This window comes from Stigmatopora nigra, chromosome 2 (genome assembly GCF_051989575.1).
Source record: "Stigmatopora nigra isolate UIUO_SnigA chromosome 2, RoL_Snig_1.1, whole genome shotgun sequence".
In the NCBI taxonomy this organism is placed as follows: domain Eukaryota; kingdom Metazoa; phylum Chordata; class Actinopteri; order Syngnathiformes; family Syngnathidae; genus Stigmatopora; species Stigmatopora nigra.
The window spans coordinates 7,647,430-7,675,258 of NC_135509.1; the positions used below are offsets into that span (position 1 = coordinate 7,647,430).

At 39.0% G+C, this 27,829-nt stretch overlaps 2 protein-coding genes and 1 long non-coding RNA gene across 4 annotated transcripts in view; 2 read left to right on the top strand and 1 right to left on the bottom strand.

Moving 5' to 3' along the window:
* The window catches only part of LOC144191268 (protein MTSS 2-like), a 22,484-nt gene extending 16,589 nt beyond the window's left edge, over positions 1 to 5,895 (top strand). Inside the window, exons 7-15 of one of the 2 annotated variants that reach the window (XM_077710889.1) lie at positions 33 to 190; positions 1,052 to 1,159; positions 1,247 to 1,344; positions 1,423 to 1,555; positions 2,505 to 2,579; positions 2,740 to 2,895; positions 3,748 to 3,900; positions 3,972 to 4,137; positions 4,836 to 5,895. In XM_077710889.1, coding sequence (XP_077567015.1) covers positions 33 to 190; positions 1,052 to 1,159; positions 1,247 to 1,344; positions 1,423 to 1,555; positions 2,505 to 2,579; positions 2,740 to 2,895; positions 3,748 to 3,900; positions 3,972 to 4,137; positions 4,836 to 5,482 — 1,694 coding nt within the window. In that variant the 3' untranslated portion in view covers positions 5,483 to 5,895. The remainder of the gene's footprint in view (positions 1 to 32; positions 191 to 1,051; positions 1,160 to 1,246; positions 1,345 to 1,422; positions 1,556 to 2,504; positions 2,580 to 2,739; positions 2,896 to 3,747; positions 3,901 to 3,971; positions 4,138 to 4,835) is intronic. The other variant, XM_077710891.1, reaches the window with a different exon arrangement.
* On the bottom strand, positions 852 to 18,578 carry LOC144191310 (uncharacterized). Its single transcript, XR_013325003.1, has 4 exons — positions 18,504 to 18,578; positions 14,681 to 14,828; positions 11,390 to 11,509; positions 852 to 1,576 (listed from the first exon to the last, which is right to left on the bottom strand). It is a non-coding gene; the product is annotated as an uncharacterized LOC144191310 (long non-coding RNA).
* The window catches only part of LOC144191252 (neural-cadherin-like), a 101,550-nt gene continuing 87,424 nt past the window's right edge, over positions 13,704 to 27,829 (top strand). The window contains exon 1 of the mRNA XM_077710888.1: positions 13,704 to 14,912. Coding sequence (XP_077567014.1) covers positions 13,928 to 14,912 — 985 coding nt within the window. The 5' untranslated portion in view covers positions 13,704 to 13,927. The remainder of the gene's footprint in view (positions 14,913 to 27,829) is intronic.

Consider the following 27,829-nt stretch of genomic DNA (forward strand, 5'->3'; position numbering starts at 1 on the left):
CCTTCCTTTTTTTTCCTGCTTTTCATGATCAGGGCGGGGTAACTTGCGACCTCAGTTGGACAGCGCCATGCAGGATGTGAGCGACTTGTATTTGCTGATGGAGGAGACGGAGAAGCAAGCCGTGCGCAGAGCTCTTCTGGAGGAGAGGGGGCGCTATTGTGCCTTCATTAACTTGCTTCAGCCTGTTGTGGTGAGCTAAAATGTTGGAATATGTGTGTGGGGATTTGGTGAATTACACTGGATTAAGAACATCATCACAACAAACTACAGTACAATGTTTATTTAAATTTCAATTGTATTTCCTAATTATTGTTCTAGTTAGCACAGGAATAGCATGGCTGTCAACCTTAGCCAATTGCTCTCATTATTAATATAATATATTTTTACAATTGTAAGATATTAAGATATTAAGCTACCGTACAAACGCAACATGGCAAATATTTACTCACATAGAGCGCACTGAATTCAAGATTATGTCGGTATTTGACACTACATTACTTGCTGACGTGCTATATTCATATAGGGGAGAGGCAGACCTATGAAAAGGGAATGTGCATATCATGTTTAAATATAACATTGATGACAATATTAGCAGTTGATGATGACGTTTTTGACTAAAATGGGTAAAATTAGATATTTTTTTACAAAAAAATGTACTTTAAAAAAATTATTTTCCTGTACAAAAGTTGTTATATAGCATATACAAAAATGTATAAAATATGGGAAAAACTTATAAGTTGACTGGAATGGAATCACTGTACTGTAATGGGTTAGGGTTAAATAATTGTAAAGACAGTTTTCAAAATCCAAATAATATTTAATACACACTGTAAAAAAACAGTTAAAACATCGCGTTTTTTCACATATTGGCTCAGATCTTGGAACCTATTAATCGTGATATATGAGGTTTTACTGTACATCTTGGTGCATTTCTCCAACCTTGCCAATATAGTATGTATAGCCAATATAGTATGTATAGCCAATATAGTATGTATAGCCAATATAGTAGTAAATGTAACTTATTATTCATAAGGTGTATTTGCTTTGTCAGAATCTTGAGATCGCCATGTTGGGCGAAACAACACACTTACAAGCCATTGCTGATGACCTCACTTTGCTGACAGAAGACCCGCACAAACTTCCTCCAGCCAGTGAGCAGGTATCACCTCAAAAGACTGACACTAACATTTGTTCCCAGTGAAAACGGATTGGACGCTGAGTGCCGTACTCTTTTGTGCTCCCACAGGTGATCCGGGACCTGAAAGGCTCGGACTTTACCTGGTCCTACCAAACTCCTCCTTCCTCCCCCAGCAGCATTACCTCGAGAAAGAGCAGCACTTGCAGGTGAAAATCCATAAAAACAAACAAACAAAAAAAATCCGAAGTAGTCCAAACTCTTGATAAAAGCTATTCGGCGAATAGTCTCCTCCAGATGCCGTCGGCAGGGGCTCATCGGCTCAGCAGTGTCTCCTCCCATGACTCGGGTTTCGTCTCCCAGGACGCAAACACCCACTCCAAGCCTCCTTCTCCCATGCCATCGGACATCACCAGCCAGGTAGAAATCCTTCCCCGCCCACTACGGCGATAGAATCCCATACCTGTCAACCTAGGCCAATTTCTCCCCTTATTAATGATTGCAATTCCCCTTATTAAGCGATAAAAAATGTAAAAAAATGCAACTCAGCACTTATTTACTCACATAGGGCGCAATTAAAAGTCTAAATTTTTCTCTAAAGTGGACGGGGTGCCCAATCAGTATGCACTAAATTCAAGATTCTGTAGATGTCGCTGTATAACGCTAACAGCTTGACTGTCTAAGTACATTGCTTGCTGATGCGTTATATTTACGTATATAGCGAAAAGGCGGCGTGTGATAGGGGAATAAACTGGATTAAAGGCCCTGAATATTCCGTTTTTTATAGATCTAAAACAATGTTTATTTTAGCTTTTTTAAAATATATTTTTAGATTTTACAAAAAGATTTTTGAACTAAAAACACAGAAAAAATTGATTAAAAAATGACAATTATTGATTTAAAAGGTGGAAAATTTAATATACATCAATACTCTTCATTTTAATTTAATCCTAAAACAGAAAGTCGGCACTTATAATTTACTTTCTCGGACCACACAAAATGATGTGTTGGGCCAGATTTGGCCCCCGGGCCGCCACTTTGACACAGTGACTCAAAAGAGCGGAATTGGCGAAAATGACTTTGGGTGTAATAATTAGCAAATTGAAGTCATATTGCGAGTAAATAGCCACAAAATGACCAGGTTGAAATCATCGTATTACATATTTGTACTAAAATTAATTATTATTTTCACTTTTTGGTATAAATAGACAGGTATGGAATCCCATCGTTAAACCTGACTTTACTGTCCGAAAAGTAAGACTGTTGTTGGCCACCTCTCCATCCCTCACCAACGTGTCCTTTTGGCTCTCCTCCTCCACCTCCTCCATCTTTATCTTCCCTCCTTCCCTCCCTCCATCTCCTTTCCCAGAAATCCACCAGCTCGGCCTCGTCCGAGGCTTCCGAAAGCTGCCGCTCTGTCAGCGAGTGCAACTCCCCCACAGCGGTTAGTGGCGTTCACCCACCGTTTGCGCGAACAGTCCTATTGAATAGCCCACCTTAGCCTTAGCCGGTCGGAGCCTAAGGGAAGTGGCTGGAGCTCAAATTTGGACAATTTGTGGAACTGAAGCACTCTGACTGGGGCCTTTGTGTCATTGATTCTGCAGTTTGGCTCATGCTCGTCCTTCGGCACCTTCCGCCCCGCTTTCTCTCACACTGGCGCCATCAGGCCTCTATCTGTCATACTTCCCGCCTCCCCCACATTTAACCGCTCCCCCGGATCCAGCACTCCCTCACCCACATCAAAAGCTCCTAGCTGGAAGGTTTGTTTTCATTTGCACTTTTGACTTTTGGGTTCTTTCTGTCCTTCTCTCTCGCTTCTTGGCTTCTTGTGTCGCATTTCCATTGGTCATCCACTTCCGTTTCCTTCTTGTTTTCTATATTTTTATTATTTTATATGAAAAGAAATTGGCGACATCCTTTAACGTCCATGAGCCAAATCAGAAGGTTGGTGAATAGACAGTCATTGTTATTGACCAAACAATAGAGAAATGTATCATTTCGTTAACGTCTTTTCCGGACTATAAGTCGCACTTTTTGGGAGTTTTATTTATTTTTATTTTTTTACCTCTAGTAATTGCCAACATCTTGTTGTCTCTATAGGCCAAAGTTGTCCTAAAACTGGGTTTATTATTATTTTGGTTAATTTTTATTATTTTAACATATAATGTTTTTATTTATCTATTTATTTTTATTTTTTTAAACAGCCCACAAAAATGCAACTTTTACTCGGGTGGGACTTTATAATCTTTTCCCTTTCATTGTGCATTCTTCAGCTGGGGCGACTTATAGTCCGGAAATTACAGTTTTACGGTAAAGACAGTCAAATTCTTACATTTTTACTTATTAATAGACAATTAGAATCAGTTTTTTTTTAAAAACATCGGCTTTTATAATGTATTTTAAGCATTATTGGTCGCCATTGACGGCAATAAATGGATACCCGAAAATATAAATACTTATATTTACACTAAAGAAACAAGGAGGAATACAGGACTTGCATGCTAACATGCTAAAATAAAAAAAACACGTTAGCACACAAGCGAGAGAGTAAAACATGAGAGCCCAATTGAAAGATGGCGGGACGCTACTTGTGCTCATTGCCGTCACTTCAGGAGTGGGCCAAAGCCAATCAGTGCGAGCCATCCTTGGCCAACACTTTGCAACGGCGGAGGGAATCGCCAGAAAAAATGAGGGATGCGGAAGCTCCGCCCAGTCCCAAGGTATACCCTGATGCCAGAATCAACTCGGGAGTTCTCACGGCTAAGGTAAGACCAATCAAATGGGGCGTGGCGCTGGCAGTCAATGTGTGGGATTTGAACCAATGCTTGTTCCTCAGCACGGGGAGCCTCTCTCTCCGGCGGCCAGTACGCTGGCCATGGTCCTGACCCGAGGGCTCAGCATGGAGCAGCAGAAGAGCAGCCGAGACTCTCTGCAGTATTCCAGCGGCTACAGTAGCCAGACCAACACCCCCTCCTGCTCGGAGGACACCATACCTTCCCAAGGTAACCCTAACCCTAAAAGACACCTAAACCTAAATTCGAGGGTCGTAGTAGTAAATATGTAATACAGTGAATTCAACTGGATCATTTTGTGGCTATTTACTCGCAATATAACTTCAATTTGCTAATTATTACACCCAAAGTCATTTTCGTTAATTTCACTCTTTTGAGGCTAAGCCACCGGGTGTCAAAGTGGTGGCCTGGGGGCCAAATCTGGGCCGCCGCATCATTTTGTGCGGTCCAAGAAAGTAAATCATGAGTGCCGACTTTCTGTTTTAGGTTCAAATTAAAATCTATATAGAGTATAGATGTTTATTAAATAATCCTGATTTTCCCCTTTTAAAATCAAAAATTGTAATTTTTTAATCCATTTTTTCTGTGTTTTTAGTTCAAAAATAATTTTGTAAAATCTAAAAAAATATTTAAAATAAGCTAAGATAAACATTGTTTTAGATCTATAAAAAAACTTTTAATCCATTTATTTAAAAAAAAATCTAAATATTATATCTAAGACCCACATAAAATCGAGTTGACGTTAAACCAATCCGAGTCTGACACTCTTGATCTAAGCGGAATGACTTGACGTGATCATTTTACGTAAACTTACTCTAAATATGGCTTCATTTTCCCATGTTTACAGCAAAAGTATTTTTCTTGTTGTTCCAAATAGAAATTTTAAACAAAGTATTCTCTGTGCGCAGGGTCAGATTACGAGTGCTACTCTCTGAACGGTGACGGCGAAGCCCAAAGCGACTTTGACAAATGGTCCACTGTCCCACGCCACAGCAACCTGGCCCAAAACTACCGCCGCATGATCCAAACCAAAAGACCGGCCAGCACGGCGGGCCTCCCGGGGAGCAAGGGCTCTTCCGACGGGACCCCCACTGCCCCTGGAACCGCCACCATTCGCCGCACACCATCCTCCAAAACCGGGGCACGGCGCTCGCCCTCCGCCTCTGGCCCGATCCCCATCCGCCCACCCGTGGTGCCGGTTCGAACCCCAGACGACGGCAACGAGGAGTTTTTCTACCCGGATGACGTCGGGTCATCCCCTCGGCAAAGGAGCCCACCTGACGCGGCGTGGAACCGAGGCGTGTCCGAAGAGGACCCGACGCTCGCCGCTAACCGACACAGCTTGGTGGAGAAGATCGGCGAGCTAGCGGCGAGCGCTCTGGCTCTCGGAGAGGGTCAATTCCCTTTCCCTGGCTCGCCTTCGAGGAATCCGGCGCCACCCCAGATATCCCCGGAACCTCAAGAAAGCACGAACATGCTGGTGACCATTCGTCGAGGCGTCAAGCTCCGCAAAACTGTCACCGATGACCGGTCGGCGCCGAGAATTCTACGGTAGCCAAAGATTGGAAATGGCGGCGACGATTCCCTAAATGTCATTCGCCGTTCTATGTTTTTTTGTTTCGCGCCAGCTTCATTTTTTCAAGTTTGCTTTGTCGTTTGTGTCCGTTGTTCCCTTCTTTTTTCCCCTCTTTTTTTGGTGTCAGAAAACTTCAAACAAGCGCGCGACAGCCTGTTTTTATGACAAATGTTGCCTCATTTTTCTCCCGTCGTGGCGGTGTGACCATCCGCAAGTTTCCGTGCGTGTGCTGTTGCCCATCTTTACTCTACAAGCGCTATTATTACGGTTATGTTTCATACGCAGAGCAGCAGCTGGGTGATTTATGTCTAATAGGAGCAATATGGCTGTGTTTTTATCACTGTCCTGCACTGTCTATATATCCTGCAATTAAAGCAGCTTTTTACTGCCAACTGCCTGATTATTGTCTTTGACACCAAACACCCTAATCTATTCAAAACTTCCACAAAGGAGCAAAAATCCATTGTTACCTCTACCTTATCTTAAATAAAAGGTAGTGAATAGTAAGGCTTTTCTTTCTCAAAAAATGACATAGTACAGTAAGGCTTTTCTTTCTCAAAAAATGACATAGTATAGTAAGGATTTTCTCTCTCAAAAAACGACATAGTTTAGTAAGGCTTATCTCTCAAAAACGACATAGTTTAGTAAGGCTCTTCTCTTTAAAAAACGACAGTATAGTAAGGCTTTTTTCTTTGAAAACGACATAGTATAGTAAGGCTTTTTTCCTTAAAAAAACGACATAGTATAGTAAGGCTTTTCTCTTTAAAAAACGACATAGTATAGTAAGGCTTTTTTCTCTAAAAAACGACATAGTATAGTAAGGCTTTTTTCTCTAAAAAACGACATAGTATAGTAAGGCTTTTTTCTTGAAAAAACGACATAGTATAGTAAGGCTTTAAAAAAAAAAAACGACATAGTATAGTAAGGCTTTTTTCTTTAAAAACTACATAGTATAGTAAGGCTTTTTTCTTTATATAACGACATAGTATAGTAAGGCTTTTTTCTTTAAAAAACGACATAGTATAGTAAGGCTTTTTTTCTTTAAAAAACGACATAGTATAGTAAGGCTTTTTTCTTTAAATAACGACATAGTATAGTAAGGCTTTTTTCTTTAAAAAAAACGACATAGTATGGTAAGGCTTTTTTCTTTAAAAAAACGACATGGTATAGTAAGGCTTTTTTCTTTAAAAAAACGACATAGTATAGTAAGGCTTTTCTCTTTAAAAAAACGACATAGTATAGTAAGGCTTTTTTCTCTAAAAAACGACATAGTATAGTAAGGCTTTTTTCTCTAAAAAACGACATAGTATAGTAAGGCTTTTTTCTCTAAAAAACGACATAGTATAGTAAGGCTTTTTTCTTGAAAAAACGACATAGTATAGTAAGGCTTTTTCTTTAAAAAACGACATAGTATAGTATGGCTTTTTTAAAAAAAAAAAAACGACATAGTATAGTAAGGCTTTTTTCTTTAAAAACGACATAGTATAGTAAGGCTTTTTTCTTTATATAACGACATAGTATAGTAAGGCTTTTTTCTTTAAAAAAACGACATGGTATATATAGTAAGGCTTTTTTCTTTAAAAAACGACATAGTATAGTAAGGCTTTTTTCTCTAAAAAACGACATAGTATAGTAAGGCTTTTTTCTCTAAAAAACGACATTGTATAGTAAGGCTTTTTTTCTTTAAAAAACGACATAGTATAGTAAGGCTTTTTTCTTTAAAAACGACATAGTATAGTAAGGCTTTTTTCTCTAAAAAACGACATAGTATAGTAAGGCTTTTTTCTTTAAAAAACGACATAGTATAGTAAGGCTTTTTAAAAAAAAAAAAACGACATAGTATAGTTAGGTTTTTTTCTTTAAAAAACGACAGTATAGTAAGGCTTTTTTCTTTAAAAAAAAACGACATAGTATAGTAAGGCTTTTTTCTTTGAAAACGACATAGTATAGTAAGGCTTTTTTCCTTAAAAAACGACATAGTATAGTAAGGCTTTTTTCTCTAAAAAACGACATAGTATAGCAAGGCTTTTTTCTTTAAAAAACGACATAGTATAGTAAGGCTTTTTCTTTAAAAAACGACATAGTATAGTAAGGCTTTTTTTCTTTAAAAAACGACATAGTATAGTAAGGCTTTTTTCTTTACAAAACGTTATAGTATAGTAAGGCTTTTTTCTTTGAAAACGACATAGTATAGTAAGGCTTTTTTCCTTAAAAAACGACATACTATAGTAAGGCTTTTTTCTTTAAAAAACGACATAGTATAGTAAGGCTTTTTTCTTTAAAAAAAACGACATAGTATAGTAAGGCTTTTTTCTTTAAAAAACGAAATAGTATAGTAAGGCTTTTTTCTTTACAAAACGACATAGTATAGTAAGGCTTTTTTCTTAAAAAAACGACACAGTATAGTAAGGCGTTTTTCTTAAAAAAAACGACATAGTATAGTAAGGCTTTTTTCTTTTAAAAAAACGACATAGTATAGTAAGGTTTTTTTCTTTAAAAAATGACATAGTATAGTAAGGCTTTTTTCTTTAAAAAACGACATAGTATAGTAAGGCTTTTTTCTTTAAAAAACGAAATAGTATAGTAAGGCTTTTTTCTTTACAAAACGACATAAGGCTTTTTTCTTAAAAAAACGACACAGTATAGTAAGGCGTTTTTCTTAAAAAAAAACGACATAGTATAGTAAGGCTTCTTTCTCTAAAAAACGACATAGTATAGTAAGGCTTTTTTCTCTAAAAAAAAACGACATAGTATAGTAAGGCTATTTTCTTTAAAAAAACGACATAGTATAGTAAGGCTTTTTTCTTTTAAAAAACGACATAGTATAGTAAGGCTTATTTCTTTAAAAAACGACATAGTATAGTAAGGCTTTTTTTCTTAAAAAACGACATAGTATAGTAAGGCTTTTTTCTTTACAAAACGTTATAGTATAGTAAGGCTTTTTTCTTTAAAAAACAACATAGTATAGTAAGGCTTTTTTCTTTTAAAAAACGACATAGTATAGTAAGGCTTTTTTCTTTAAAAAACGACATAGTATAGTAAGGCTTTTTTCTTTAAAAAACGACATAGTAGAGTAAGGCTTTTTTCTTTAAAAAACGACAGTATAGTAAGGCTTTTTTCTTTAAAAAACGACATAGTATAGTGAGGCTTTTTTCTTTAAAAACGACAGTATAGTAAGGCTTTTTTCTTTAAAAAAACGACATAGTATAGTAGGGCTTTTTTCTCTAAAAAACGACATAGTATAGTAACGCTTTTTTCTCTAAAAAACGACATAGTATAGTAAGGCTTTTTTCTTTAAAAAAACGACAGTATAGTAACGCTTTTTCTCTAAAAAACGACATAGTATAGTAAGGCTTTTTTCTTTAAAAAAAACGACATTGTATAATAAGGCTTTTCTCCTTCAAAAACGACATAGTATAGTAAGGCTTTTCTTTTTAAAAAACGGGTTAGGGTTAGGGTGTGTTTAAATACAAAATGGTTGGGTTAGGGTTGGGTTAGGGTTAGGGTGTGTTTAAATACAAAATGGTAAGGGTTTGGGTTAGAGTTAGGGTTGGGTTAGAGTATATTTAAATACAAAAGGGTTAGGGTTGGGTTAGGGTTAGGGTGTGTTTAAATACAAAATGGTTAGGGTTAGGGTGTGGGTAAGGGTTAGGGTGTGGGTAAGGGTTAGGGTTACGATTAGAGTTAGGGTTAGGTTTAGGGTTAGGGTTTGGGTTTGGGTTAGGGTTAGGGTTAGGAAGTGTTTAAATACAAAATGGTTAGGGTTAGGGTTTGGGTAAGGGTTAGGGTTACGATTAGAGTTAGGGTTAGGGTTAGGAAGTGTTTAAATACAAAATGGTTAGGGTTAGGGTTTGGGTAAGGGTTAGGGTTACGATTAGAGTTAGGGTTAGGGTTAGGGGTAGGGTTAGGAAGTGTTTAAATACAAAATGGTTAGGGTTAGGGTTTGGGTAAGGGTTATGGTTACGATTAGAGTTAGGGTTAGGGTTAGGGGTAGGGTTAGGAAGTGTTTAAATTCAAAATGGTTAGGGTTAGGGTTTGGGTAAGGGTTAGGGTTACGATTAGAGTTAGGGTTAGGGTTAGGGGTAGGGTTAGGAAGTGTTTAAATACAAAATGGTTAGGGTTAGGGTTTGGGTAAGGGTTATGGTTACGATTAGAGTTAGGGTTAGGGTTAGGGGTAGGGTTAGGAAGTGTTTAAATTCAAAATGGTTAGGGTTAGGGTTTGGGTAAGGGTTAGGGTTACGATTAGAGTTAGGGTTAGGGCGTGTTTAAATAGGGTTAGGGGTTAGGTTTAGGGTGTGTTTAAATACAAAATGGTTAGGGTTAGGTTTTGCTGGAGTAGGCTAGGGTTCTTCTTTGACACACAGGGATATGCTGCTTGAGTGAGATGGAAGCCTATTTTTAAAGTGCAAATGTAGTGACAAAAGTAAAAACAAATTATTTTGCATGGGTTTTCTTCGAGTGCTCTGGTTTCCTCCCACTATCGTATTCTACTCAACATTGGTTTCTTTATTTCAAGCCACCAAAACACTTCCATACGATGTTTAAATATGTGATGATCTGGCTCGGATTTGGTTATTTGGAGAAGATCTGCCTGTGCTGCCATTGACGGGAGACACAGACAAAGCCGTTAATTTATAACGCCCCTTTTTTTCCACGCCAGCGCAGTTTAAAAAGGACAGTGGGTGGTAGGTGCCTTGGGGGATCACAGATCAAATCTAATTATGTCTTCATATTTATCTAGCACCTTTAACGGCTTTTTGCCTGAGGTTCCAAGGAGTAGACGTCCCGAGTGAGTCATAAGCCAGGTTGAAGGCTCAAGTCAGCATTTTGTTCTTTCTGAAATGAGTCTTCACAGGGGGCTGCTTGAGTGTTACAGATATCAGAATAGTTGTGCATCTGTTGGAAGCGAGAAGCTAAATTAGATGATCTGGCCTATCATTTTAAGTATTTTTTGGGGTGTATAATTGCAATATTCTTGCATTTCATTGGACTGGGATCGATTTTGATAGATGTTTTGATTTATGGATGACTGACTTTGTTTGATCCTGCTTGAGTTATTGATGGTGGATGTCCAATCAAATCAATTAAAACTGTTTAAATGAGTTTATCGATAGCAAATACATTCAAACTCATTTAAAAAATTCACTTGTGTCCATAAATTTTAAAATTAAATCAGTTAAATGAGTTTAACAGAATTAAAAACCCAACCATCTAATCTGGAAGTCTACCATACCTCCCACTTCAAACAAATTGGACATTAACTTGCTCTAAACGCATTTAAAATCACAACAGAAAGCTGAAAAGAGACAAAAGATTGGTCATCTATCACCATCGACGGCAGTTCACGAGAAAACGACAAGTCGCCCTTGAAATATTGGTCTGTTTTTGAATGAAAGCAATAAATTTGGTCAATAATTCATTAAGATTGCTTTATTGATGTTTATGGGCTCTCTTGCGGTACGTACGTCGGCATAATGCCCTCCGGCCGGCTCTTGATTAACCGTAAGGGAAGACGGACGATGACCTTTTTTCATGTTTTGCGTCTTAAAAGGAAGAACGTATCATGAAGGGTTTGTGCTTCTTATGAGCATGGCGGCCTTTCAACTTCTCTCAAGTAGAAACGGAAAGACATTTATTTACAGATATGAACCGCCCTTATAAAATCATTCAAGGAAAAGTGGGCGGGATTGGACACTAATTAGAGAAACTACAATTTCATTCAAATATGACATTGTGAAACTAACTAAGGCATACTGGTTTTTTAAATGATATTTTTCACCGTAATTTAGTTGTTTTCCCTCTTTAAGCCGACAAAATGCATGTTTTTTTGGACGTGGGAGGAAAATGGAGTACCCAGAGAAAACCCACACAAGACCAAGGACTCACCTCGTTATGTCTCGGGTGCGATGTCGAGCGTGGAATGTAGTGTAGGGCACAAATTCACGGAAGCAGAAGAGAACTTGGAATGGAGTTTTCTCACAAAATTTGACTTGTTAATGTAGGAATCTGTAGAAAATAACAAGGATTTAGCAATAAATAAATAAAATACAACCAGACATAAAGCAGAGAAGTTAGAAGATCCGACAATGACTAACAAAGACACGGGGTTTAAATAGACAGACAAGGGTTGATTACAAAGTGTACATAGCTGGTTACAAGAGGAAGGGAAGCCTGGAGGGACGCAAGAGCCGAATAGCAAACAAACCAACCAAAACTCCAACTAACCCTAACACACTTGCGATCAAACCCTGGTTAACAGAACTGTGAGGCGGATGTGCTAACTACTCGACCACATGGCCGCCCGAAAGGCAAATATTTTTGACCAAAAAGCCTTCAGAAATTGCACTTTCTAGAAAGCATTGGATCCTATTTTTATTCCACAGTCCTGCACTTTTAAAAACACTAACAAAGTCGGAACGGCTAGTGATGGTTTGACACTACATAGACCGTTTGCACCCCCCCCCCCCCACATATAAACAAAAAAAAACACGGCTACGAAGCAATATGAGCTTTGTGCTCCAGCTGCTGCCGCCACCCAGAAATGTCTGGGGGCTCACATGTGGTTATTGCCTTGAAAATAACAATTTACCGCAGAGAGCCGATTCCACTAAAATTGCAATGACGGATTCCATTTTTAAATGGGTATGCGTTTGATAAATATTCAAAATCAGCTGTGAAGAAGCGCAACAGTGACGTAGACGGGCGAATACACCGTAGGACATCCTTCCGCGCACGCGTATAAATATTGATCGTGCATGTCAAATATGAAGACGGGATGTAAGAGAATTTACAGAAAGTGATGAAGTTGAGCCATGTAAAATTTATACTTTACATGGCTTGTTACTTAGAGGATTTTCTTTAGGAAAGATGATGATTCACAGGGAGACAGTAGTAGTAGAAGTAGTAGTGTTAGAAATATAGTCATGATAGGAGTTGTAGTAGTAGTAGTAAAAGCAGCAGCAGCAGTAGTAGTAGCAATAGCAGTAGTCGTAGTAGTAGTAGTAAAATTTGTAGTAGTAGAAGTAATAATAGTAGAAGTAGTAATAGTGTAAGTAGTTGTAGAAGTAGTCATAATAGAAGTAGTAGTAGAAGTAGTAGTAATAGTAGAATTAATAGTAGAAGTAGTAGTAAAAGAAATAGTAGAAGTAGTAATAGTAGTAGTAGAAGAAATAGTAGAAGTAGTAATAGTAGTAGTAGAAGAAATAGTAGTACTAGTAGACAAAATAGTAGTAGTAGTAGTAGACAAAATAATAGTAGTACTAGTAGACAAAATAGTAGTAGTAGTAGAAGAAATAGTAGTAGACGAAATGGTAGTAGCAGTAGATGAAATAAAAGTAGTAATAGTTGTAGGAGTAGTAGTAGTAGTAGTAGTAGTAGTAGTAGTAGTAGTAGTAGTAGTAGTAGTAGTAGTAGTAGCAGTAGCAGTAGCAGTAGCAGTAGCAGTAGCAGTAGCAGTAGCAGTAGTAGTAGTAGTAGAAGAAATAGTAGAAGTAGTAATAGTAGTAGTAGTGGTAGAAGAAATATAAGTAGTAATAGTAGAAGTAGTAGAAGAAATAGTAGAAGTAGTAATAGTAGAAGTAGTAGAAGAAATAGTAGAAGTAGTAATAGTAGAAGTAGTAGAAGAAATAGTAGAAGTAGTAATAGTGGTAGTAGTAGTAGTAGTAGTATAAAAAAACTAAGAGTAAATAGATGTTTTTTTAATCAAATGGTCAAAATGGACATCTAGGTCCGTCAACGGCAGCCCTGGCAAGCCCCCCTTTAATTTCCCCCGACATTTAAGAGCAAAAGCCAGCGAGCCGTATCGAGGCCAGTGCTGGAAGTCCATCTTTACAGCAACATATGTCTTTTTTCCAGTTGCTCATCTGTGACAGTGGTTTTTCTTGCCCCCCTCCCTCCCTCACTCCCTCCTTCCCTTCCTTCTGTCGAGAACATTTTAATCTCAGGGTGGATTTGTGACACGAGTTCAGAAAGGCAAGACCCCCCATCTTCTTCTTCTTCTCCCACCCTCAACGTGTGTGCTGGCGAAAAAAAAGGAGAACGATTGACCAACATCTCACAGGCTGGGGCGCTATTTCCACCCACCCTCCCTCCCTCTCTCCCTCCCTCCCTTTCTCCCTCCTCCCCCCTCCCTCCTCCTCCCCCGTCGCACGGCACGGCGCTGTCCAGCGCTGTAGGTCCTGAAAGCTGGATGCAAGCAGAGCCAAACAGCCTGCAGCGCCGTGCGGGGGCAAGGCAACAAGCCCTCGGCATGTCCCCCAAAAGCCGCAAGTTCAACACGTCTCCCGGAAGGACGACAAGGAACCAAGCAGCGACATCGCAGCTCTTACCCTAAATTTTTTTTTGGTTTCTTTATTTGTTTTTTTAATTTTTTTCCAGCCGCCCCGAAGCGCTCAAAGGCGGCCTTTTGGAGAACTTGCAAGAAACATGATTCTCCCTCTTTTGTCGCTCACGTGTTGCCTGTGGACGCCGTCAACCGGACTGCCTTTCTTCCGCGGGCATATTTTGGAGAACTCCCCCGTGGCTTCCAAAGTAATCGGCCTGAGGATTCCGCTAAGACGCGTCGACGGGGTGAAACGTTGCCCAACACCCGGAATCACCTTCCGAGTGGACGGTGTTGGCAGCCGTGATTTCCGCGCTTTTGTACACCACAAACGGGGCGACGTTTTGTTGCGAACTTCCCGAGTCCTGGACCGGGAAGAGCGCTCGGAGTACCGGCTGAGAGTGGCCTCCTGCTGCGGCACCTGCTCTTCTCCGGTCGCGTCAGCGGTGGACATAGCTCGGGTCCGAGTGGACGTTTTGGACGTCAACGACCACGAACCGACTTTTTCTCTCACGGAAGCCACGCGTGTCACTTTAAACGACACCACAAGCGTCCGCAGCGTGGTTTATGAACTGCGAGCTGTTGACGCGGACAGCGGTCGAAACGCTCGGTTGACCTATACGTCGTTCCCCCGAAATAGTACTTTTTACGTAGTCCCTAAAACGGGCCAAGTTTTGCTACTCGATTCTATTCTGGGGCTGCGATCGGACGTGGAACTCTGGGTTTCGGCTACGGATCACGGATGGCCACCCAAGAGCAGTCAACGCGTACGGCTGATTTTTTCTCCACGCGAGTGGATGGAGGGGAAAACGACCGAGGTCGAGAGGCTCAGACGGGCACCGAGGGCGTCACTTTACCCGGCAGTTTCGCTGTCCCTCAACGTGTCCGAAGACGCCAGCGTAGGCTCGGTAATCACCAGCCTGAGTTCCAACACGTTCCAGTCGGCGTCTTTTCAGCTCCTTCGCCCGGATTTGGACGGCTCTCCCGTATCCGTGGGTCCTGAAACTGGAGATATCACCATCGTAAGGAAGCTGGACAGGGAATCGGAACCTTTTGTGGAACTCACGGTTAAGATTCGGGACAAACGAGGTAGGTTTAATTGGTGTCGATCATTAACTTGTGCACTCCCATTGACGGCTATGGACGTCCAATTTATCTGGACTGGGAGATGGACACAGTGTAACTGGTGGACGTCCACACCCATCAATGGTACTGAAACATTATGGAGGATTGTGTTTTTAAATCATGTCAAATTATAATTACACGTACAGAATGCACACAAATTTGGAAGTGAATGTTTCTGTGGTGAGAGTTTATTCATAGTTTAGACATTATCCAAGATAGGAAACTCAACTTTTTTGGAAATTCCTGCAAACATCGCTCATACTTCTGCACTCAACCGCCATTTTGGATGCGTGTAATATGAGCCACAATTTTTTCATTCATTCATTTAAAAAAAAGTTAGAGTATTTCAAACTTTTTAAAACGACATAAGGTTGTTTTTAAATCTCCATTGCAATTAAAATGTTGTTTCTCACTACTTTGGTCTGGCATATATATAAACAGCTGGGAAAATACTTGTTTTGTACTTCTACGGGCTGAATTGAACCGGGATGAAAGGAATTAAGCGTCTCTAATTCTGTTTATGTGGCTGTCAATTTTGGTCTTTGAGGGTATACGAGCATTTATGTACCTTTGATGTGAGTTATGCGTTATTGCTATGCTTGTTTTTTTGGCCCTTGTTGATTGGACATTCATTCCATTGCCACTTTGAAAAAGATAAAACCATATTTTTGCCCAAAAGTCTTTCAAGTACCGAAAATGACAGTATTCAAAGTATCAGTGAAGATATACTGTAGTTTTATGTATGGATAATCTGAGCAAATATTTGTGTTGATTGTTTTTTAATGGCATTTGCAGCCGTATTTTGACTGTCAACATAGATTGGACATCTATTGACGTCAATAGCAGTGAAAGATTTAAAGGCACAGGCGCATCTTCCTTGCTAAAAACTGCCTTGTGGTTTATGCTTGGGTGCACAATACCTGCAGAGTCATAAATTACATCATGATATAAGAACCATTGTAAAAATCTGTTCTGTGTCAAATAAAAGTTAGGACATTTTATGAAGTTTACAAAGCTTTCCGCAACTTTGGACTTTGACAGGTTTTCTTTCGGGTTGAAATCTAGAGTCGGAACTGCATCAATTGGTGACCTCGATATTCTTTTTGGATCACTTCTTTGACACCATGGCAATTTATTTTGGGTCATTGTCACGATACAGGATGACCCATCTTCAGAGTTCCTGCTGAGGAAATGAGATTTCCATGCAATATCTCACTGTAACGGCTCCATTCATTCCTGCCAGCAGGGGAAGTGGCTCTGTCGCTTTTGCAGTAACACACCACAACATAAGGTTTTCACCTCCATGCTCTTATTTAGGTCATATTCAGAATTAGTCATCCGCCAAGCCTGGCAGGTCTGGTGGATGCCAAATAGCTCAACTTTTCTTTCCAGTTGAGTAGCATCCTTTCCCCTTATCCTTATTTGAGTCATCTGGGTAAATCAACAGCAGGCCTATATGTTGGTTGTTAGGGTTGTGTAATCTTTCATATCCACCAATATGATATGATTCAATCCCAATTTATCTACCTTTAAGACAAAGATGGCAATTTTTGTATACTACTTTGGTAAAAAAAATAAACCAAATTGGACGTTAGAGTACATTTATATTTTCGAAAGCTCATTCAGCACTAATGTAAACATTGTTTTATGTTTGAATAACATATGGGCTTCGTTTTATCATTTTCTACAATTTTATTCCAAAGCGGCTTTATGCTAAATCTGCTTAATTGCAGGATTCTAAATATGAGGATTAAAAATACATATATTTTAGCACTTAATAAAAAAAATGGCAGTTAAAAACATAAACATTAGCATTCCAGATATAGTATAGTAACCACCATTGGGTAAAAGATTTTAAAGAATCTTATTTTTGAGCATTACTCTCTTTTTATTGAATAAATATAGCATTTAGTAATATTTGAAACGGGCTACGTTTTAGTATGGTGGCAGACTACTGCCAACTAGCTGACACGAATGGAAGTGCAGCCATCTATTGTTTATTTTCCGGATGGTGAGAGGTCAAAGGCCGTTGGTTTGGCATTGGTTCCCTAAAAAGTACCCTCAACTCGCCCCAAAATAAAAAAATAAAGATATGAGAGAAGTTTCGCATTAGCTTTTTTTGATGATTTGCAACAGCCATTTTCCAAATAGTTCAAAAAGTCCAGCAACCGTTTGTTGCCGGGAGATTTGGTAGACTGGCTGAATTATGTCCTTGATTGACACAGTTGGCGACTGTGAAGTAGTTTTGGGAGCTAATCCTTGCAGAGTGGCAAACCACTATGGCCCGTTCGCTCTCATCTACTGGCATTACCCCTCTAATCCCCCTCTCGCTTCACTCTCTAGGCTGAGGGATTTGAAATGGTACCGCCACTGTCTGACAAGCCCTCAAATTAGCGGGTGGAAGGCGGGGGCTCACATGTGGATGGACGGGGGGGGGGGGGGGGGGGGGTGGTGGTTTAGGAACACACTCATAATTAAGAAATCTTGTTTTGGTTTGATACACTAGGGAGAGTTGTCTTTTCCCAGATTCTAATTGCGCTCTTGATTGGGTTGCCGATTTGCATAGCCATGTCTGGAGATTTTCTAGGGCAGAAAACCCAGACGGATATCTGACAATATCTCGCCCCGGATGCAACGGGCAAAATAAGCCGCTTTCGACACTCAAATACCTTCTTGCATTTGATCTCTCCCGCCTAGGTAACTCTCCCTTTCCTGATCAAAGGCCCGCCGTTGTCCTTTATGCTTACTACAGCCTTCCCAGCTGAATCCTGATGCTTGTCTGAGAGGGTAGAAATGTTTCTCCTGATTGGCCCCTGGCACACATGTCTGATTGAAGTTGTCTCCTTTACCTGATTTGAGCTTCCTTGTGGTTGCCTTTCTATTGCGTGACGGATTTAGAGACATTGGTGTCCACATTCCCATTTCGATTGCGGTTGGCGCACTCCAAAAATGTTCTTCTACTGCTTTATGTTACTGTCCCAACAAGTACTACTGCCTTCTAGGAAAAAAAATGGAAGGACTTCCAAAAGTGTCATTTACTGCTGGCAAACAGGGTGGTTCAGAATGTCCTCCACAGTTGGCTGGCATAAGCTACAGCACCCCTGCCATCTCTTGGCGAGGATAAAGGGAATGCATAATAAATGAATATCGAGTGGAAGATTGCGAATAAACGAATCTCAAAACATTTTGAATGCCTAGCTCAATGGTAGCCAATGATATGTGAAGCAATACTTCTACTTTTGAAATTAATTAGCTGCAAGTTTCATAACTTTGTATCATTATCATTAGTGCCCCTTAAAAGCACCTTGAAAAAAAGTCTGGCTATTTTGTATGGAATACGTAAGCGAAATAAAGGAAAAAATATATACAAAAATTTCATTATTAATCCATTAAAATGAATAAGAAATACAGACATTTTTCCAATGGGGAGGAAATATGAGTGGCAGCTTAGTAAACATACATAAACAATTTAAAATTATGTTAGGCACACTCAAAAATACTTGAGAAACATGTTAGAACTCTGCGACAAAGAAGGCATACGATTTAGAAACTTACTGTCGGATAGATGTGCGTCATGGAGACGCAGATTCCTTCTAGCCAATAGGAAGCCAGCAAGGTGTTGCGAGACAGTGGAAGAGCAGCTCTAGAGAAGAAGGAAAAATACAGGTCAATTTCCGTTTTGGTGAAAGCTTGATTTCACTTGACAGTTCCTAACTTGGATTGTTAAAGTATCTGGGATTCTATCTACCCCGTTGAGGCTTTTCGTAACCTGAATATTTCATATATAGAAGCTTTCATAAGTAGAGGTACGACTGTATAATAGAACAGGTTGCCCGAAATAAGTCCACATCATGCCTTTTTCACATATTCTGGATTTTCAGGAGACAAATACCTCATATCCACTGTATTAATTTACCTCTGCACTATTTATGAACACGTTTCATTTGGTCATCGGAGCAAAAAAATAAAGTCTGTTCTAACGAGGCCCCCAGTTGCTGGTTCAGAATGGCCAGCACGTCTCCCCCTCTGAATGCCAAACACACCATTCGGCCATCAGTTTGAAGAATATTCGAGTCAAGTAACACTTCCTGCGTGCTGACCTTACAAATAGTGCAATATGTACGATGGCGGGGCTCGGAAAAGGCGAGGATTATTGTCCTTCCTTTTCACATTCGGTTGGCATATGGCCACACTGCAAATCTGTCATTTTAAAAAACACGCTCCAAGCAGGCTCCTTTTCTTCTTTGACATTAACATTTTTATTGCTGGCGGCTGGACTATGACGGTATTAGTGTTCTTTCAATAACTCTTTAAAATAGGCTCGACAATATACACATTGTTCCATTGGTGCTAAGCTTACTGCTCCACTAAATGCACCACAGATTGCATTCATTCACACATAGCGGTTATTTAAGGTTAACCACAATTTTGATAATCTACGATAGATGTCCAATTCGCTTATATTAGCTCTGAATGCTAATCTTTCACAACCATTGACAATCATTCATTAGCCCCTCCAAAATAGATTGGACACCAAAAGTTAGTTACCGTATGTTATTGCATATCTCGTTTGGCATCCCTAGAGATAAGATGGCGCCATCCCTAGCGAGCAATGGCAGGTACAGGTGAGTTTTTTTCCACGTTTTATGAAAAATACCATATTTTTTTCTTGAATTTCATTCATAGACGTCAAAATAAAATTTAGTCAGCGTTTTATCTGTTTATCTTTTCTCTACCGTATTTTGACGACTATAAGGCGCACTTAAAAGTTTTCCATTTTCTCCAAAATAGACAGTGCGCCTTATAATCCAGTACGCCTTATATATGGAAAAACAGAAAACCAAAAACGAAAAACCACCACTGTCGGATATTAAAAAAAACACAAACTCCTGAACTGAAACAATACTGTTAAATATGCAGATGCCATCTTAGTTTACAACATCTTCCATCATATAGCTCCTCCCCCACTGCAAGATTTTATACAAAAAAAATCTAAAACATCAACAATGGCTGGCTCTAGAGGTGACTGTAAAGTAATGAGTGCTTCATACCTGGAAGTCAATAGCATTTACCGTATTTTCACTACTATAAGGCACACTTAAAAGTCTTACATTTTCTCCAAATAGTCAGTGCGCCTTATAATACAGTGCGCCTTATATATGGAAAAATGTCATTCATTGAGGGTGCGCCTTATAATGCGGTGAGCCTTATAGTCGTGAAAATACGGAATTTCCATTTCGTTTTGGTCACCTTGCAGTTTTGCGCATGTCAAGTCTAATTTATGCGCATATAAGCCGTTTTCTTGATTTAATCACCAAATTTTTTTTTTGCTACAAATACGGTAACTTCTTGGGCCAAGAATAAACTAGTCCAGCCCACATGGGATCTAGTTGGCATGATCTAGGTGACTCTTCTAAAAAATTTGTTATTTCATTGAGTTTTTTTTCTACTTTGTGGGTTTGTAGAGGCGGCCACTTTAAAGTTGCTCTGTTCTGGCGCAGTACAGATAAGCCGGGATTGGAGTTATGCGTTCTCAATGACATACTACTGTGCAGTCTATTTTTTATTTCTCGTTATTGCTCTACGGCAACATGTTTCATCAACACGCCATATATTGCATTCTCTTGACTTATGAAGTGTTGAAAAGAATCAAATCATATTTTCCAGTTCTTGAAACAAAGTAGAGCTCAAAGCGCATAATTTAAGTGGAAACTTTCAATCCGGCATGTATTGGAATACTGTGTGATAAGAATACGCTTTTTCGCCACTGATGCATTAGTCATACATCGTTGCTATTTTCTAATTAACTCTACTGATTAAGATACTGCAGTTTCAACTCATTGTGGACCACTTTTAGCGAGTATGAAGATTTCAACTCGCCACTCTTATTTTTGAAAGCAATGCATAATGTGGACTTGTTTTCAATTTAAGAAAAAATAATAATTTAAGAATTTATGCCATGGCTTATAATATTTATATTTTTAAAAATTGGATTAAAAGAACTGGACCACAAGTCCTAAATAGTATGTTTTTATAGATCTAAAACAATATTTATTCGAGTTTTTTTTATCTTAGTAATGGAAAATTTCTTTTAAGCATGTTTTTTTTAATTTCAAATGGAAACAAAATATATTTTTTAATTATGTTCAATATTCAAGAGGAAAACGGAAAATATTAATTTTTAGATTTTACAAAATGCACTTTGAACTAAAAACACACAAATTGGATGAAAAAATGCAGTGATTGTTTTTAAAAACCAAAAAAAATGTCATGTACATTTATCATCATTTGAATTTGATCCTAAAACAGAAAGTCGGCACTAATGATTTACTTTCTCGGGCCGCACAAAATGATGCGGCGGGCCAGATTTGGCCCCCGGGCCGGCACTTTGACACCTGTGCACTAGGTGGAAGTCTAATTGTGATCATTTGTTTCATTGCACCCAGTTGATTAGCTGACAATTGACACCATGCCTACTGCCAAAACTTAGCTGGGATAAGCTCTAGCACCCCACGATCCTTGCGAGGATAAGCGGCATGGAGAGCGAATGAATAACCATGAAGCCACTGTGGGTGATTTTTGCTATGAAAAAACATGTGGCTTCAATGAATAAAAAGCAGAGAAGAATGTGTTATTTTTTAAACAAGAGCACTTTCCCATGACTTCCTTAGAAACTCCAGCAGTGCTGAAGCACCCCCCGAACGTTACCCTGTAGTATTATTTGTCTGCTGTTCCCTGTTGTTTTTCCCTCTCTTGATTTTCTCACCATGTCATCTGACAAAACCTGTTTTGTCCGAATGCGTTTTCAATAAATAACACAACACAAACAACCACAGTGGGAGTATTTCAAACAGCGTTCTAGCAGGAAAAAAAAGGCACTCACATCCACTATTCTGCATGACTGAGCAGGTAAATAAAAAAATAAAAGGAACCAGGTAAACGTGGAAACAATCAATTTCCTCAGGAAATAGGAAAAAAAGTTGGCATGGAATGATCATATTTCAGTGTTGTTGACAGCAGTAGACGTCCAATTCCTATTCAATTCATAAACTATAGTCAGTCTAAAACATGGGTGGGCAAACTTCTGGGCCTGGGGGCCATATTGACTTTAAAAAATTGACATATGGGCCAGGTCAGCAAAAGATAGGATACATATAAAAAAGTGCATCAGTTAACAGTACATATGAAACATAAACAGAAAAAAAGGACTAAAGTATTAACATACTCCTCACTCATAGTTAAAGTAAAAAGTATAAAGTACAAAGTCAAGTAAAAAGGAATGTATTAAGAAATATTAAAATGTAATTTAAAAAAGATAGATGGGCTGTAAAACACAAAAAACTAATAACAGTGGACAGAGCTACTGCCACTGGCTTCCATGTGACGGCGCCATCTTGGGGAAAAATAATTTAAAAAAACATTTGGACAACGTTGGCGGGCCGGATTAAAAAGTGTAATGGGCCATATGTGGCCCGCGGGCCGTAGTTTGCCCATGCCTGGTATAAAATGAGATTAGACAATTTAGTTTGCATATTTTGAGGATGTGGGAGGAGACTGAAGTACCCAGAGAAAACCCACATCGTCCCAGAGAGAAAGCCCGAAAGATTTAACCAAATATATCAAAGCCTGAAAAGTGCAACTTCTAATGTAGTTTTTTTTTCGTCTCTTAAATCTGCAACCATTAGTAATCAGTTAGTACTTGAAATTTTATTATTCCCATTGTTTTATTATTCACCAGTTTATATTCTGTCGAGCACTTCTCTGCAAAATACTGCAAATAATTCATTGTTATTGAATTATTAGTAGGTATGATGGATTTGCATCATGTTGCAGTCATGCTTATGCAAGTTAGGATCTGGGAGACAAACATTAGTGGACCTTGTGTGTCCTCCACAGGGAGGGTAGCCATATTTACATAATTTAATGATGCACACACTTGGTGTGTTTTTATTCATTTATTTTTTGTTTTTTTGAAACTTAAACAATGGCACTTTGATGGATGGCCCGGTTAAGTTGTAATGGTGTTCATAGCAAAACAAACAACTCCTGAAAGGATAAAAGAAGCCTTCAAGTTGAAAGCTTGGAGAGATGGAGAATTTCTGGTTTGTATTAAAAAAATAAATTTAAAAAATAGAGGCATGAGTAGAGAATGAGTGCTAGATGTGTGCTTGTCTCATTAGGGATAGATGGCCAATTTTGTTTGGCTGGGAGGGTCAGCAGCACATATTCAGCTCCCTTAGTTAAGAAATGGACGTCAATTGCTGTCAATGGAAGGGAGTGATTAATAAACAGTCATTTTTCTTTGATGCTATTATGGTTAAGGTTATTGGTTTTCCTAGAATAGCAATAAGGATGGTGATTCTTGTCAGAATAGCATTTTTATTCAATGGATTAAACTTCAATAGATGCTAAAATAACGCTGTTAGACCAAAAACAAGGATAATAAATAGAATTTTATGAATTTTTAAAGCTGTATTTCACTTTACATTTACAGTAGCTACTTGGACATTATATATAGTTACGTTTTTTGTTCTGAACTGATTAAAAAATATATTAATAACTAAAATCATGCTTTAAAAAAATCTAGTTAGGGTTTTTACATTTTTTTTATAAACCAGTATTCATATTATTATGATTTCATGTATATAACTATACATTTTGAACAAAACAAGCATTGAATGTTCACAAAAAAAATAATCCTGGTTGCATGTTACCATTTTTCAACCTAAATAAACAATCATTAGCAATGGCAGCCAATGCCAACAGTAAAGTGACCTAAAAAGGCATCAAAATGAATAAAAAAAATATGAAATCTGCAGGGATTTCCCAAGAAACTTATTTTCTCCTTCACATTACCTTAACTTAACATTTAATGTCCATCCAAAACGATTACAGAAAACATCTACGACATTCTATTGAGAATTATACGTAAAATGAACACAAGGCTGCGCTATTAAAGGGGTCAAAAGGACAGCACAAAACTGCCAACCACATGATTTAAGCCAGAAAAAGGTTTCAAGAGTCAAAGGTGAGGAAGGATAAAAAACATCCGAAAGCTTGAAAATGGAACAAGATGGCGTGTGTGTAAGTGTGTATTTTTGTGTGTATATACGTGCGTGTGTGTGTGTGTATCCTGCAGAAGACGATAAGGGAAGGCCGGACCGATTAGTCGGGGTATTGTGTTAGCCGGAACATAATCTTAAATTGCTCAGAGGTCAGAAAAGACAAAGTATTGCAGGGCGTGGAGGAATGAGGCGGAGCCAAGCCAACAGATGGCTTCAGGATAGAGAGGGGAAAATACAATACTACCGTATAGTTGGCGAAAGGGCAGACGTTCGATATCGTTTGTCTCAATCGGCGAGATAGGCGGAGCTACTTTACTGCCCTTTGAAAAGCAGAGGGGGGAAAAAAAAGAACAGCTGGGTTTACCCGCTAATACGATGTTAGAATTTCACCACGATTGATGGCGACAGATTGCTCGATCCATTTCAAGTTGGGGAACAGACACGATAGGACAGATGGACACATACCAAGAATAGGGGGTACATTAAAAAGATCTTCAATAAATATTAACTAGATGACCAAACAAAGGTTTTAGGACAAAAATCATGGGGTAAAAAACAGAAGAGTAATTTTAGATAACTTACTGTGGACAGAATCTGGAGCATTGAAGACAATATATAGATAATATATGAGTATATAAACAGAGAATCTAATCTGAGGTCGACAGGGAGTTTGTAAATAGACTGAAAGAGGTTGATGAGACAGTGAGGAACAGGTGTGGGAGCTGAGAGGAAGCGGATTGGCTGAGAAACGAGGGGGCGGATCAAACCAGGTGAAATAAATCAGTTTTGTACTGAGTAATGATACAAGGGAGACTCAATTATGAACTGTCACTGCAGTATAATATGGCAAAATGCTGCCAGATGCATATCAATAAGTAATGTTTTACTTCAGTTTTTAATTCTCATCTTTGACTTTGAGTCACTTTTATACCTCATTTTATTTTTATAGAATAAATATATTTTTGTGTACACTTTAGGGCAATGCTCTAAATCTCATTGTAGAATACCAATAAATTTATGTCATCTAATTTTCTGAATTGCTTTATCCTTATTAGGGTTGCAGGGGGTGCTAGAGCTAAATCCAGCTGAATCTGGACCAGTCCTGAATCACTATTTAGTGTCCAATCAGCCTACCGTGAATGTTTTTGGAATGTGGGAGGAAACTAGGGTACACAGAGATAATCCACATAGGCCCAGGAGAACATGCAAAATCTACATTAATATGACCTGGGCTTGAACCCATGACCCCAGAGCTGTGAGACCAGCGCATTAACCACTTGCGCCACCAGACTACTTCCACTGAGTACAATTGAAATCTCAAACACAAGCATACAGAGGTAAAAACAAGATCAAAATTAAAAAAACAAAAAAATACACCCCAAAAGCGACCAACCTTCATCAGTTAAGTGTAATGAAAAATGAGTTGGACACTGCATACAGTAAAAAAAAAATCATCTCATGACACAGATATTCTGTAATGCTGGATAAAAGTCAGCCCACATGAGGCCTACAGGAGTGTTTTCCACTTCAAAAGTGAGTCAGCATATTCGTCTCGGACTATTTTTGTGTTCTACAAGCCTTAAGGAATTGCAGATTCTACCGTGCCATCCACAAAAGTATCGTAGTTCCAAATTCAAATTACCCCGAGCAGAAGAACATTTCCCAGATTTGAAATCCGCCGACAAATACATAATTATAACGTGTCGTGCTTCATATTTGTGTAGTACAATTGTAAAAACCGCCACGTGTTAAATGACCTTGATAAGGTCACATGTGATACATTTGGCGTCAATGGCGGTCGGGGGGGAGGAACGTTGGAGGGGGGGGGGGTATTTTTCACGGCAGCTGAGGGCACTCACGGCTGCATGCTGGCTTACATTATTGATGCCCATTAGCGCGTGCATTGTCACCCACCGGCAAAGCAAGGAGGCAGGTGCAATCCGGCAAAACATTTCGCGGCCCACCCCGACAGCGCACGCCATATATTGTCTTCGACAGATGAGTGTTGCGTTTTAAATTGGGTTCTTCCCATTGGACATGATGTGAGGCGGTTTGTTGGAATATTTCGTGCCCCTGGAACGAGGGTTTGGCTGAATGTGGATGAGAAAGTACTGATACTAATTAAAAGATGGCTGATCGTCTAGATCAGGGGTGGGAGAACTTTTGGGCCCGGGGGCCACATTGACTTTAAAAATTTGACAGATGGAGCCGGGTCAGCACAAGATATGATACATATAAAAAAGTGCATCTGTTAACAGTACATATGAAATATAAACAGAAAAAAAGGACTAAAGTATTAACATACTCATCATCAAAGTAAAAAGTATGAAGTACAAAGTGAAGAAAAAAAACAAAACATTATTTGGACAATGTCGGTGGGCCGGATTAAAATGCCTCATGGGCCAGATTTGGTCCCCGGGCCACCACTTTGACACCTGTGGTCTAGATCATATTTAAATAGACTGCAGTTATATAAGTAAAATAGTGTAGGCAACATCTTAGAAATAATGTTGGAAAAGTAAGGAAAAGCATCAAATGGCATGAAATGAACAAAAAGAACGTCAATGGTAGACAATTTAGCATTCTTATGAGTCACTTTTTGCCAATTTTAAGTCACTATTAGTACATTTTAGGATATTTTTCGAGGTTACTTCCTGTTAACTTTGGGTCATTTCCATTTGCTTTTGGTTCACAATCTGTTGATTGTGCTATTTCAAGTTATCAAATGCCAAAAAATGTGCTTGGTAAATATTTTCAAACGAGTATAGCACTGCTACGCTTGCTTTAGTTGGAAAGAAGATGAATCTATTGGCTACCATTAATAGCAATAGACGTCCAATCCCTTGGACCAGGAGGACTTTCCCTTCCATTATTTTCTTTCCATATCCAAATTTCTCTCTCCCGCGTGTCGGAAAGCTTTTCGTTGGCATCCCAGCGGAGGAGCCGCATCGATTGGACGGTATCGATTCAACCGGGAGCTGTTTTGCTTCTACGCACAAAACAACATTTTAAACCACAATTTGTATGTCACAAAATGACCCCTGCCAGACTGTCGCTGTCACTTCCCAAAGACTCGAAAATACACTGATAGGACCGTCTTTAAACACCACAATGAATCAAGCCATCTACCCACCTTTCACCCGAACTGGCGTCAAGATCCGTGGTGCTTATTTGTCTATATGCCGTTGCGTTTTGCAACTTTTAGTACCCCCGAGGTCCAATTAAGTAAGCGGGAAAATGGTCGGTGCTCAGCTCCCGGTGGACTAAAGGGCACCGCTAAATACAGACACTTAGACATTTTGAAGGGTTTACAAATTGAACTCTGACCTCAATGCAGTATTTTTTGTCATTTGCTGTAAATAAGGAAATATCGCAGATGTTAAATTGCTCAGAAAATTGTTACACGTTGGTTAAAAACATGTTTGGACACCCCGGAGCAGACGACTCATACTAACGTGACGTGGTAAGTTTTTATTTTAGTTTTATTAAACTCAAATAAACACGCGAACATGAAAAGGCAGTCATAAAACGCGTACGTGACAAAAAGGTCAATGGTTGAAAAAAATATAATAAAACAAACCCAGAGGGTTAACTGAGATAAATGAGTGGAATACCACAAAAGAACTGTACACGAACAGCAAATATTACACTCAATACAAACACAAAGAATATACAAAACAAGTAGAGCAAATACTAACATTATCATTGAACACAGCCCGTACAAGAAGCTTGAGTTTAGCCAATATTCATTTGCACTTCTCTCCTTTAACACTAGGAAGCGCTAGTCACTTAAATATTGGCATAGTTCAATTGGGT